The sequence below is a fragment of the Siphateles boraxobius genome, unplaced genomic scaffold, assembly GCF_051911475.1.
Source record: "Siphateles boraxobius isolate OS27281-9 unplaced genomic scaffold, OSU_SipBor_1 13, whole genome shotgun sequence".
NCBI classification, from domain to species: domain Eukaryota; kingdom Metazoa; phylum Chordata; class Actinopteri; order Cypriniformes; family Leuciscidae; genus Siphateles; species Siphateles boraxobius.
In genome coordinates, this window is record NW_027508733.1 from 8,867,761 (window position 1) to 8,882,284 (window position 14,524).

Below are 14,524 nucleotides of genomic sequence, written 5' to 3' on the forward strand. Positions count from 1 at the left end.
CATTTAGTTTCAGATTCATTCTTTATTGTCCTCAAATAAAGACATTTGTTTTCACAGACTGTACCAGGAGCAACATTCAACATGCACATACTGTACCACACATCATTTTGTACACATAAATAGACATATTGCAAAAAAAAAACATTTACAGTTAAAGGTTGTATCAGTGATTTCAGGCCCAAAAATAAATGTCTAATCTTTCCTAACGATCCGCTAGCTGCCCGCCCCATAAGCATGCCGTCCAAAAAACGCGTCTCTGTAGGTAGCCTAGGCTCTGAGATCTGCACACATAAACAAATGGGTACAACCACCACTCAAAACCAAAATAAACAGTGTTCCAACCAATCACTGACAGGGGCGGGTGTTGTGAGGTTTTGCGCTTGTGCACGGCTGGACGCGAAATCGGAGCAACACCCGCCCCTGTCAGTGATTGGTTTGAACACTTTATTTTGGTTTTGAGTGGTGGTTGTATCAATTTGTTTTTGTGTGCAGATCTCAGAGCCTAGGCTACCTACAGAGACGCGGTTTTTGGACGGCATGCTTATGGGGCGGGCAGCTAGCGGATCGTTAGGAAAGATTAGACATTTATTTTTGGGCCAGAAATCACTGATACAACCTTTAATAAGTAGGCATTCTGTAAATTCAATACTCTTAGCAGTATGATTAATTATGTATGTTATGATCGACAGTGTCAAATGCAGCACTGAGGTCAAGTAGTACCAGCACTGATAATTTGCTTGTATCAGTATTTAAGCGAATATCGTTTATTATCTTTATGAGCGCTGACTCTGTGCTGTGATGCGATCAGGAACCACATTGAAAATTGTCAAAGTATCCATTTGAGCTTAAGAATTTCTTCAGCTGATTGAAGACAACTTTTTCAATGATCTTGCCTATGAAAGGAAGATTTGAGATCGGTCTATAGTTGTTTAATATGGTCTTATCCGGATTGCTCTTTTTCAGGAGGGGCTTGACAACTGCAGTTTTCGGGGAGTTTGGAAAACTCCCAGAGAGAAGTGAGGCATTTACCACTTCTAGGAGATCTGCTTCTAAGCTGTGTAACACATTTTTGAAAAAAGATGTGGGAAGTGCGTCAAGGGCGCAGGTAGAGGTTTTAAGTTTGCCATCAATTTCTTCGAAATCAGACATAACAACTTTCTGAGGTTGTGCTCTTATCTGTCTGACCCCAGCGGAACTCAAGGATGTGCTGATCACCTTTCTGATATTATTGATTTTCTCAGAGAACAAGGAAAGCACTAGATATGCATTAGTAAACTGTGATGGCGAAGGTCATTGTGCTACGTTTAATTCACATTAAAGTGATTTCTGAAGTTGTAGGGAGGTAAAGAGTTCTACCCATATTCGCTCAGCCTACAGTCATATAGTGTTTAAGGCTAAAATGCCAATTTCACTGGTACCGACCACTGAAATTGTGGAGTTTCTGATCAGTTTCAGCTGATCTTCTTCTATCATTTCCCAATTCTCTTCCGTGTCCATTTCAAAGCATCAAAATTATAAATGATGTTACATTATTTTATAGGGAGCCTCGGCCTGAGTCTGGATGTTCCATGTTCTCCAAAGGAATGTCATTGGGATCAGGTGGAGGGTTATCAGCATCACCTGGATGTTCTATGCCCTCCAAAGGAATGTCATTGGGATCAGGTGGAGGGTTATCAGCATCACCTGGATGTTCTATGCCCTCCAAAGGAATGTCATTGGGATCAGGTGGAGGGTTATCAGCATCACCCTCCTGTAAGAAAACACAGATTCACAAAAGGTTAAAGTGATGATGAGAAGGATAGAGGTTTCAGTTACACAAACACAAAAATACTGTGTTTTATGTCCTATAAACTGCATCAAACTGTCATCTCCTGTACTACAGTAATACAAAAATTGAAGTATTATGATTTCAATATCACATTAAAAAATGCTTAAACCGTTGTATTGGCGATTTCTAACAAGACACTTGCTCTTTGACAAAAGTCACACTTTATGTTTTTATATGAATTGTTATTTAGTTTATTCACGGTTTACATTTATGTTTGTTTACAGAATTATTCTCATATTTCTTGTTAAATCATCTGATATCTAATACTTACATTCTGTAGTACTGGTGCATGGCTCTTGTGGAGACGATAGTAAATCACAGCAACGGCAGTTACAACTGCAGAAACCAGCAGAACACCAACAACTATTCCTGCTACAACTCCTGAAGACAGACCTGAACCTGGAACATCTACAGACAGACAGAAATTATTACTAGAGATTGACTGATAATCCATCCAGCATTAAACAATATCTTTGACTCATATTTACACATTTCTATATTATACATACACCTTTCTGGTCATCAGTTGTATGATATTGATGTAACTTATAATGGCACCTTCTGTTGTTTTTAACTGCATTTTTCATGTTAATGACATTAGTCAAAGTGTCATTGAGTCAAAGTTCGCTTTTTTAAACAGTCCATTACCCAACGGTTATTGGATTGATTTAAAAATATTTAACTATTTTTTTCCTCAAAAGAAAATGCATTTAATGGCTGAATTATACACTCACCAATGACAGTAAGATTGAATCTCTTCACTCTAGTGATGCTGAAGCTGCTGTTGATGATGATGATCAGTAGTTTATATTCTCCAGAGTCTGTGTTTCTGGTGTTTGTGATGGTCAGAGATCCAGTCTGATGATCCAGCTTCAGTCTGTCTCTGAATCTCTCTTTACACTGAACATCTGTACAGGTTTTATTTTGATCTCCACTGATTTCAGCGATAATAATGTCATTAAAATACCACAACATCATATCACTTAGTTTTCTTATTACACCAGGATCTAAAGTAACAGATTTTCCCTCTTTCACTGACTCTCTCTTCACTTCATCTTGTTCAGCAGCAGAAACACCTGAACCACAAACCAACAGATGATTAAAGTTATGTAGATGAAAACAACATATACCTGAAACACAAACCAACAGATGATTGAAGTTATGTAGATGAAAACAACATATACCTGAAACACAAACCAACAGATGATTGAAGTTATGTAGATGAAAACAACATATACCTGAAACACAAACCAACAGATGATTAAAGTTCTTTAGATGAAAACAACAAACATTTATTTTGAGTCAAGTCACATTTATTTATATAGCGCTTTTTATAATACAGACTGTTTCAAAGCAGCTTTACAGAGATAACAGGAAAATAATGCAACTAAGTTTGTTTCCAGAAGAAAATAGCATCACAGTCCAGCTTAAGTAAGTTCAGTGATGTTTGATTTTTGTTGTAAAAAAAGTTCTTAATTTAGTTAATTTATATACACTGAAAAAAATTATAAACGCAACACTTTTGTTTTGCCCCCATTTTCAGGGGGCTTCTAAGACTTTTTTCATGTACACAAAAGGCCTATTTCTCTCAAATATTGTTCACAAATATGTCTAAATCTGTGTTAGTGAGCACTTCTCCTTTGCCGAGATAACCCATCCACCTCACAGGTACTAACTCCGATAAAATATCTACAAATTCTTTGATAAAGTGTGCATGGTGCCCTGGTGGCCTGTATACAATAGCTAGCACATGTCAAGCGAGATTTATCCTTTACACTAGATAGTGTTACAATAAGCACCAACACTTCAAAATAATTATATTTGAAACTAGACTTCTCAGTAAGTCTGAAGATATTAATATAGATTACAGCAACACCACCCACTATTCCTCTCACATGTGGCTTGTTTTTATAACAGTAATCTTGCGGGGTGGAAGTAATGTAATCGTTTGGTTTTAGCCAGGTTTCTGGCTAACAAAACACGTCTAGGTTATAATCTGTAATCATATCATTAACAATAAGTGCTTTTGAAATTAGGGATCGAATATTCAGCTACCCGAGCTTTATCATTTGTTCATCTGTATTATATCTATTTTTTATTTGTTGAACATCAATTCAATTTTTACCCTTAAATGGGTTTGGGAGTTTTTTGTATTTCCTAATTCAGGGAACAGATTCTATGTGAGTCTCTATGTGATGGGATTTATCTGACCTCAGTGACGTGAGACAGCTAGCAGACATTCGGTTTAGCCAGTCTGTCTGCATCCTAACCTGAGCCCCAGATTGTCATGTTTGAGATCTAAGACTGTGTGCCATATTACCAGAGAGAAGAGCAGCACCATCCCAGGAGGGATGAATACCATCTCTTTTCAACAGGTCAGGTCTGCCCCAAAAACTTTTCCAATTGTCTATGAACCCTATATTATTCTGTGGACACCACTTAGACAGTCAGCCATTGAGTAAGGACAGTCTACTAAGCATCTCATCACTCCGGCGAACAGGAAGGGGAGCAAATTACAGTGCCTGACATCGTACTTGCGAGTTCACACTCCTCTTTTACGTTAATTTTAGTGATCTCTGACTGGCGAAATCGAACATCATTAGTGCCAATGTGAATAATAATCTTAGAGAGTTTACGATTAGCATTAGCTAGCACTTTCAAATTTGCTTTGATGTCAGGTGCTCTGGCTCCCGGCAAACACGTGACTATGGTGGCTGGTGTCTCTTTTTGTCCGTGTAATAGAATTGCTAATAACTAGGGCACATCTAGTTCTGAAATCTTCTCCGTGAGCCTGACTATCTCCCTGCATTTGTCACACATGAAGCCCTCAACGCTGACAGAGAAGGCTATACTATACATGTTACACGAAGTGCAAGAGACAATAACAGAAGACATTACTCACGTGTTTGTTGACTGATCCTATACTTACCACAGTTGTTTGATAGACTCGTAAAAGGTGCAAGAGAAAAAAGTAGACTGCAAGCCCGGAAGTGCAGGTTAACAGGCTACCGAGATACTATCATGTTTTGCTGGCGATAACGATTTAGATAAAAGCTATCAATGTCAGATTAATTTGATAGGCAATATTAGAAAGAGTTGTACACTTGAGTGTTTTTGAGTGGTTCATGTAGATTGTCTACAAACCGAAAGGTTGGTGGTTCAATCCCCGGTTCCACCTGACCAAGTGTCGAGGTGTCCATGAGCAAGACACCTAACCCAAGCTGCTCCCGACGAGCTGGATGGTGCCTTGCATGGCTGACACCGCCGTTAGTGTGTGCATGAGTGAGTGAATGGGTGAATGTGAGGCAATATGTAAAGCGCTTTGGTGGCCATTGGGTCTGTGAAAGCGCTATATAAATGCAGTCCATTTAGACAAACAAACGCCACATCATGAAAGAACTGTGATGATGAATGCAATTGCATAAGCCCTTCCTTGACTTTTGATCTGAAAAGAAACTATTTGTTTTGTACTCTAGACATTTAACATATTTTACATCTAAGCCTTGTTTAAACAGATAATAACAGAAGCTGATCACAGATGGTGTGATTATATGCTGTCATCTCCCTCTTAGCTCAACTGCAGCTTCTTATGAAAAAAATTCACTTTTAAAACTAACAACTTGTCAATGGAAAAACTGTACGAGATCTGAATACTGTATTATAACTCAGAACATAAAAAGAAAATAATCAAATATCATTGGGGGTGAGGGGTGGGGGGGGGGGGGGGGGAACTAATTCAAGCTAATTAACAATATAGTTTAAACATATATAACTCACCATGAACAGAAACATTGAAGATTTTTCCACTGATGCTGCTGCTGATTATATTCAGTTCATAAACTCCAGAGTCTATTGTGTTGATATTTCCGATGGTCAGAGATCCAGTCTGATGATCCAGCTCCAGTTTGTCTCTGAATCTCTCAGTGCCTTCATTACACTGAACATCTGTACAGGTCCTATTGAGATCTCCATTGATTTCAGCGATGCGAATGTCTTTAAAATACCATTTAATATCTTTTTGTTGGTTTGTTGTAACACCAGTGTATAAAATGACTGAATCTCCCTCCATCACTGACACTTCATCTGATCCAACACCGGAAACACCTAAAAGAGAAATGAACAGTTTTTCTACTATATATTTTTAATCCTTTGGTTTAAATCTCCCACATAAATAGAGTTTAGCTACATTACATTTTCATTTGGCAGAAGCTTTTCTCATATTGCATTGAAGTTACATTAGTCAACACTTTAAAGTATGCGATTTATTGGTTCAGTTTAACTTGTTACAAATATTTAACGCAGTTAATGCATCATCTGTTTTGTCCTGGAATCCTTTGGCTAGCATTATATTATATGACGATCCTATAATTCATTCAAGTGCTACTAAACCATTCAAGCGCTTTTAAACCATTCAAGCATGCTAGTGTAACGGAGGCCAGCTAGTAGTTGATGTGCGAGTAAACCTCACTCCTCTGATCTCAATAGGCACTCTGGCGACAGATGCTAGAGGCTGCAGTCTTTAGCCTCCTTGTTAGAGCGCCTGACTCTCATGCCGGAGACCCGGGTTCCTGGCCCGCTCGGAGCGGGTCGAGTGGGACCCGGGTGAAGGGGGGTAACATTGGTGCCGTGACCCGGATGGGAGTGAGGTTTAGGGGGGTGAGTGTAACGGAGGCCAGCTAGTAGTTGATGTGCGAGTAAACCTCACTCCTCTGATCTCAATAGGCACTCTGGCGACAGATGCTAGGAGCTGCAGTCTTTAGCCTCCTTGTTAGAGCGCCTGACTCTCATGCCGGAGACCCGGGTTCGAGGCCCGCTCGGAGCGGGTCGAGTGGGACCCGGGTGAAGGGGGTTACACTAAGAAGGAAAAAAAAAACACAAATATGTACTAGCGCATCTGTGAATCGGTTCTCTATGGATACTGAGGCTTTTTAGGTCGGGTAGAATCTGTGATCTCTGACCCAGTTTGTTCACTGGCTTCCATGGCTGCAATATATGCTGTGTTTTCCACCAACTGTCAACCCGAGCTGTCAAAATACTATTGGGTGATGAATGGGAGACGAATTCCATCTGGTCAAAACTTTTGGTACTGCGGCCAAAAAAAATCTTACTGAAAGCAAATTTTTTGAGAAATCAGTCTCAAATTTTGAACACAGCTTGTTTTATGGCAAGCCGTTTTAACATTTAATCATTTTAACCTACTAGTCTCTATTTTCATGCTACTAGTGCTTATTTTTTAGATACTAGTATCTATTCCATTAAGTACTAGTACTTATTCATTAGCTACTAGTGCTTATTCTTTAGGTACTAGTGCCTTTTCTTTAGATACTAGTGCTTATTCTTTAGGTACTAGTACTTATTCAATAGATACTAGTACTTATTCATTAGATACTAGTCCTTATTTATTAGATACTAGTACTTATTCATTAGATACTAGTCCTTATTTATTAGATACTAGTGCTTATCAATTAGCTACTAGTACTTATTCAATAGATACTAGTACTTATTCATTAGTTACTAGTACTTATTTATTAGATACTAGTACTTATTCATTAGATACTAGTACCTATTAAATAGATACTAGTACTTATTCATTAGATACTAGTACTTATTCATTAGATACTAGTACTTATTTCGATAGTCACTAGTAACTATTCTTTTGTTACTAGTAACAAATTTTTTTTTTGCCATTGACTTCTATGGAGATCTGTCATTTAGATATCAACTATTCAGTTCTGACTAGTATCTATTTCAATTGTGACTAGTACATATATATTAGATACTGGTAGATATTCTTTAGATACTAGAACTTATTCATTAGCTACTAGTACTTATTCAATAGATACTAGTACTTATTCATTGTATACTAGTACTTATTCATTAGATACTAGTACCTATTCATTAGATACTAGTACCTATTAATTAGATACTAGTACTTATCATTTAGCTACTAGTACTCATTCAATAGATACTAGTACTTATTAATTAGATACTACTACTTATTCATTAAATACTAGTACTTATTCAATAGATACTAGTACTTATTCATTAAATACTAGTACTTATTCAATAGATACTAGTACTTATTCAATAGATACCAGTATCTATTTATTAGATACTAGTATTTATTCCAAATGTTACTAGTAAGATTTTTTATTTTACTAGTAAGATTTTTAATTGAACTATACAGTGGCCGTTCTGACTAGTCATAACATAAGACTAGTAAAAAAGCAGTTGTGACTAGTAAGATAAGAATAGTTACTAGTAACATTTGGAATAAATACTAGTATCTAATTAATAGATACTAGTATCTATTGAATAAGTACTAGTATCTATTGAATAAGTACTAGTATCTAATGAATAAGTACTAGTATCTAATGAATAAGTACTAGTATCTAATGAATAAGTACTAGTATCTATTGAATGAGTACTAGTAGCTAATTGATAAGTACTAGTATCTAATTAATAGGTACTAGTATCTAATGAATAAGTACTAGTATCTAATGAATAAGTACTAGTATCTATTGAATAAGTACTAGTAGCTAATGAATAAGTACTAGTATCTAAAAAATAAGTACTAGTACCTAAAGAATAACTACCAGTATCTAATATATATGTACTAGTCACAATTGAAATAGATACTAGTCAGAACTGAATAGTTGATATCTAAATGACAGATCCCCATAGAAGTCAATGGCAAAAAAAAATTTTGTTACTAGTAACAAAAGAATAGTTACTAGTGACTATCGAAATAAGTACTAGTATCTAATGAATAAGTACTAGTATCTACTGAATAAGTACTAGTATCTATTTAATAGGTACTAGTATCTAATGAATAAGTACTAGTATCTAATGAATAAGTACTAGTAACTAATGAATAAGTACTAGTATCTATTGAATAAGTACTAGTAGCTAATTAATAAGCACTAGTATCTAATAAATAAGGACTAGTATCTAATGAATAAGTACTAGTATCTAATAAATAAGGACTAGTATCTAATGAATAAGTACTAGTATCTAATAAATAAGGACTAGTATCTAATGAATAAGTACAAGTATCTATTGAATAAGTACTAGTACCTAAAGAATAAGCACTAGTATCTGTTGAATAAGCACTAGTACCTAAATAATAAGCACTAGTCGCTAATGAATAAGTACTAGTACTTAATGGAGTAGATACTAGTATCTAAAAAATAAGCACTAGTAGCATGAAAATAGAGACTAGTAGGTTAAAATGATTAAATGTTAAAACGGCTTGCCATACTTGTTTAGATTTATGGCTTTGATTTTCTCACAGTTTTAGAGTAAAACGTGTTGTTGAAAATATATATTTCACATATTGAAATATATTTTTGCACATTTTTCATAACAATAAATGTAAAATTCTGTAACTTTTTTTAAGTTCACTTTTTAAAACTTTTTTCACTTAGTGTCGTCTTTGAAAAGAGATGTTTCTCTTAAAAAAAGTCTGTGCTCTAAACTAAAGCATTCAAGATTTACGACAGTTGGTCTAATATATGCTCAGAAAGTGAATAAATGGATTATAAATACAGCGTAAATATAATTTAGTACAATGAAATCCCCTAAAAATACAAAATTTTACATAAAAAAACATTATCAAACTGAAATATAGTACATTCACTTCATTGAAAAAAAACCAAACACATTTCAGTCATTTTTGAACGACAAGCGAAGAGCACCAGATTACACCTTTGTATGTTCTATACCCCTAAACTGTGCATATTAGTACCATACGACAAGTACCCTTAAGGTTCAGATATGCTACAAATGTGTAACTTTGACACAGTGGCGGCTGGTGAATAATTTTATAGGTGGGAATGTGGCATATCAAACTATTTCAGTTGCAGAACAGGCGAAGTTAAAGAACATCTGCTTGACTTATGGTTATTCATAAAAACAGCTTTAATGAGTTTATTTACCAGTTTCAATGAAATTTTGGAAACCTCCATGACTAATTTAAATAAGGCAGAGGACAACTTATGTACTCGAAACCAGTAACACTTTACAATAAGGTTTTATTAGTTAACATTAGTGAACTACTTTAGTTAACATGAACTAAGAATAAACAATAGCCTACTTCTACAGCATTTATAGTTATTTCAACATTAATGCACTGTGAAGTAAACTGAACAAGCAATTAACAACTGAATTTTTATTAACTAACATTATTGCTCATTGTTAGTTCCTGTTACTTAATACATTATCAAATGTGACAAATGAGACCTTATTAAAGTGTTACTTAAAAAAATCACTGTTGTGAAAAAACCTGCATGTTGGTCTGGGTCCAGCTCTTTTACCTTTAGTTTTTCTGCCAACGTTTTCTTCTCAAACGGACATTGGAGTATCGATTCTACAGAGTTCAGTTTGATGACTGTGGACTTCAGCTTTTGCTTGCTTAGTATAGGGACATATTCAACAATAATATTGATCTGCCTGCATTGACACAATTATATGAGAACTGAACTGAGCTGGACGAAGACATCACGGTTTTCTCCAGAGCGGCTGTATAGATAAATGAACTAAATTAATACATTTTTTACTAGAAAAATAAACCATCACTGAACTTCCTTAAGATCGACTAACGCTATTTTCTTCTAGATCTGCTGTACAGCAGAAACAAACTTTGTTGCATTATTTTCCTGTTTTCACTGTAAAGCTGCTTTGAAACAATCTGTATATACTATATAACTATACACTATATAAATAAACGTGACTTGACTGCATCCGCCTTTGTCATGTAGTTAAAATTGCGCCTACAGATCAGTCCTGATTTTAGCAGTGGCTTGTCATGGGCGATGAAATAAGCGCCCTTGTCAGATTATATTTGAGGATGCTGATTGGCTCAATTTTATGTCATATCTTGAATACGTTTATATCTTGAAGCAGCAATTGGCTAAACTTCTACAAAGTCCCGCCTCTTGAGAGCTCGCCCCACAGCCGAACTTGAGATGTTCAGACAGGCAGAAGGGACATATGGGGAAAGCATATATTTTACACAGATGATTTTCTACCATATCACATCATATGAAAATCTATTTAAATAATTTATAATAATAATTTAGTGTCCGTGTATGGTTCAGGGAGGGCGGCACCCTAGCGCCTATTGGACAGCCGCCACACATCATCCCTTATGAAACATATGGTGTTACATAAGTAAAACTGTAGTAACCAAGTTTAATTTATTGATTGATTATCATTATTACCATGGCTTTATTACAAATGTCATGGTTAAAATTTGGTTACTGCAGTGGTAACCTTGGTAAATTTGTGGTTACTACAGTTTTACTGCAAATAGTTGAAATGGTTACTGTAGTAAACCATGGTTCGTTTTCCAAAGGGACTGCCAGTGACAGGCTGTTGTAGGATAGGCTACTCCAGTTAAAACGATTGCACTTTTTTCTGACAGTGTATAATTTATTAATAACAATTAGCCTACAGAACATAGCATGATCCATTACTTTTAAAGTTGAATAAGTTAAATTTAAAAAAAATGAATCGCATAAACTAATTATAAGAAACGTTACATGTGCACTTTCCATTTGTTTATTGTTAAATAAATCACGAGTCCCCAGTGCTCCTCTGTCATTGTCATCTGACAAGGATTGTTCTTGGGCTCCCGAAAGCATCGTAATCCTAAACTGATTGCAGAATCTAGTGTTTGAAATGGTTTCTTATGACTGCCTTATGCTTATGATGTTTTTAAGGAACGCAGCCATGTTTGGGGGAGTCAGCGATCGTTCTCTGTGATTGACTGGGAATGCGTTTCAGAATTTGCATAATGATCAAAATAAATACTTCTATACATTGCAAATATTAGCTAACAGTTTATTTTTCCACATCAAACATTAATTTCAAACAATTAAAATCTAAAATTGTATCAATTTATTTGAGGTAGTGGGCTTTTTCAGAACACACGAGGCTTCGAAACCTTTAGAATATTTTGTGTACAGTTGCATCTAAACAGACTGATAAAAGAATCGGGGTAGCATATGTCATCCCAAAATTAAAAGTTAAAATAAGTAAATTAATTAGTGATGATTTAGCAGTTTATACAGCAGAGTTGGTCGCTATGGGTGGAAGTCAATAGGCCAAGAAAGGCAGTACTTGCTTCAGATTCCAGCTCAGCTTTGATCAGCATTAAAAATTGTCAGGCAAAATCAAGACAGGATATTGTAATTGAAATAATACAAGTTGCAAATAATCTGTTGCAATCAGATGTCGAGATAACTCTTATATGGGTACCAGCTCACATAGGAGTCATAGGAAATGAGTTGGCAGATAAATGTGCTAAGCAAGCTGCTGGAAATTCCAATGTAGATATTGAGGTTAAGTATAGCAAAGCAGAAATTAAGAGTATGGATAAAAACATTGTTTAGGATAAATGGCAAATAATATGGACAATGGGCAGACTGGAAGACAGTTTTATAATATCCAGAATAAAGTGTGAAGGGGTAGAAATATGAACAGAAGTAAGGAGGGGGAGGATGTGTTGTCAAGAATGAGGGATGATCACACAAGATTAAATAAAACTTTGGTAATGATGAAGAAGCATGCTGATGGAAATTGTGTCAGCAGGTTGATGAAATGACAGTTACAATTCTAATCATGCATTTGTAATTAATGATAACATTTAATCAATAAATTGAAAGAGAAATAAAGCATCAATCGAACAGGACAATATATTCAGCACAGAGTTGCCAAGGTTGTTAAATACATGCATTAAATCAATTCATGTGAGCACCTATAACATGCATAATGTCATTGCACTGCAAACCTCAAAGTCATATAAATCACTTAAAGAACACACCCGTAAATACCTATACTGTGATGTTACGCTATAGTTCAGACCATGGCACGTGCATTTAGTGATTTACTGCACGGTTTAAATGCAGCTAGAATGGCCAAAATTCAAAATATGGGGGGAAATGCCCTGTACGAGTTTTTGTCCTTTACATTTATATCTTGCTTGAGCCAATTTCGTATGTCCATGATTAACAATGGACTATTAATATTTTTAGGCTACCTAAAGCCCCGTCTCAGAAAGTCAGCTAACGAATTTCCTGAGCGGGACGCACACACGCAAGCAAAGTGGCCAATTAAAGAGACAGCTTCACCTATGCGAATCACGATCGCGAAAGGACACACAACCAATCAAATGCATTAAACATAATGCATAAAGCATTATGAAATAATTTCTGATTTGATCATCGTGTTAATGGATTTATTTTGTGTATATGTATGAGTGTGAAATCCGTCTGTGTTTCTATTGTCGGTAAAATCTCGTTTACATGTGGGCTATTAAAAATTTCATCTGAGGGTGCTTTCACTTTTGTTTGAGGGTGCTTAGCACCCTCAAGCACCCCCGTAGAACCGGGCCTGCTTACAACTAGGCTAGGCTACTAGCGTGAGGCGTTTCGAAACAGTCAGGACAATTGATTCAATGTCTCTCCCATCACGATTTTATCGTTGTCAGTGTCATTGGGTGGAGTTTTCATGCCAAGGCGTTTCAACACCAGCTGTAGGAGTTTGTTTTTCGCCCGCTCCAGTAAATAACGCGTTTAATAATGTGAATATTTTGGGTTTTGGTGATCGGGTCCACCCTGGGATTGTTACATCGAATTCTGTAACCCTGCGCTGTTTTCATACTATCCCAAAAGCTAACCCTATCTAATACAGGGGTCCGAAACCACAGGGAGAGATTGTAACAAGTTCTTACCATTGACGAGCAAAATCAAAATCACTAAGAGCGAATTAAAGAGAAGCTTCATTTGCAGCACGTTTTCGTGATTCTGATCGTAAAATCATTCTGTTCTTCTGCATTAAAAACGACAAATGGGACATGGGAGACTCCTGCGGAACGAAAAAGGGTGTTACCAGACTGTGTTCTTCTTTTTCTCTCAGTTTAATGGCGCATACCGCCCCGCCACCTACAGGCTACTGTACAGGAGTGTGCAATATCAGGGTATACAGACTTCAGGTCAAGAGAGAGAAAAAAGAAAAGATTATTATAATTATTATTCAATAATTCTTAATATATATATATATATATATATATATATATATATATATATATATATATATATATATAGATACACATAGCCTGTACATATACATACTCACATATATATGCAAGAGAAAATAACTCCAAATAAATAACCTAACCTATAATATGATCTAATCCATATTTCTTAGAAAATGAAAGAGAGTGTCAGAACACTCCCTAATTGTCCCATTCCTTCCGAAAATCCCTTCCAATTTCCATTCACGTTCTAATCCGTACATACATTTGTCACTTAAAATGATCCTCTCTGCACTTTATTTATTACACCACAAAACTTTTGCTGGTACATTTCAACTGTCACTATTATCAGAAACACATTTTGTATGTTGTAAAAGTGTCTCCCTTTATTATCTGTGTCCCACTTCTTCTGCCACAAATCCCTCACTTTTTGATTAATGATGCACCGTTCACATTTTAACCTGAAAGTCAACGGTACCCTTTTCAGTACTTTAGGCATGTTTACCTCAACAACTGTAAATAAAGTCATTTGTAGAAGTGTTATTGACATTATGGCAGAACTGCTTTGGTCACGGCCGCGATTGTGCTAGAATATTAATAAAAACAACAATTTTAGCAATAAAATTTTATTTTCTATGACATGTTTTGTTTTTCCTCAA

The 14,524-nt window shown here is 35.8% G+C and overlaps 1 protein-coding gene across 1 annotated transcript; it reads right to left on the bottom strand.

Annotated features, from left to right (window-relative positions):
* Positions 1-7: 7 nt before the first annotated feature.
* Positions 8-13,743, bottom strand: LOC143735219 (uncharacterized). The gene is made up of 6 exons (XM_077225303.1): positions 13,563-13,743; positions 5,606-5,932; positions 2,959-3,012; positions 2,563-2,904; positions 2,100-2,236; positions 8-1,750 (listed from the first exon to the last, which is right to left on the bottom strand). The coding sequence occupies exons 1-6, from the start codon at positions 13,612-13,614 to the stop codon at positions 1,535-1,537; spliced, it is 1,128 nt and encodes a 375-aa protein (XP_077081418.1). The 5' UTR covers positions 13,615-13,743; the 3' UTR covers positions 8-1,534.
* Positions 13,744-14,524: the final 781 nt, after the last annotated feature.

Coding starts and splice junctions, on each gene's coding strand:
- LOC143735219 (XM_077225303.1), bottom strand. CDS start 13,614: ATGAAGCTTCTCTTTAATTCGCTCTTAGTGATTTTGATTTTGCTCGTC. Junction 2,905..2,958: donor TCTGTTGGTTTGTGTTTCAG/GTATATGTTGTT, acceptor TTTGTGGTTCAG/GTGTTTCTGCTGCTGAACAA. Junction 2,237..2,562: donor ATTCAATCTTACTGTCATTG/GTGAGTGTATAA, acceptor GTCTGTCTGTAG/ATGTTCCAGGTTCAGGTCTG.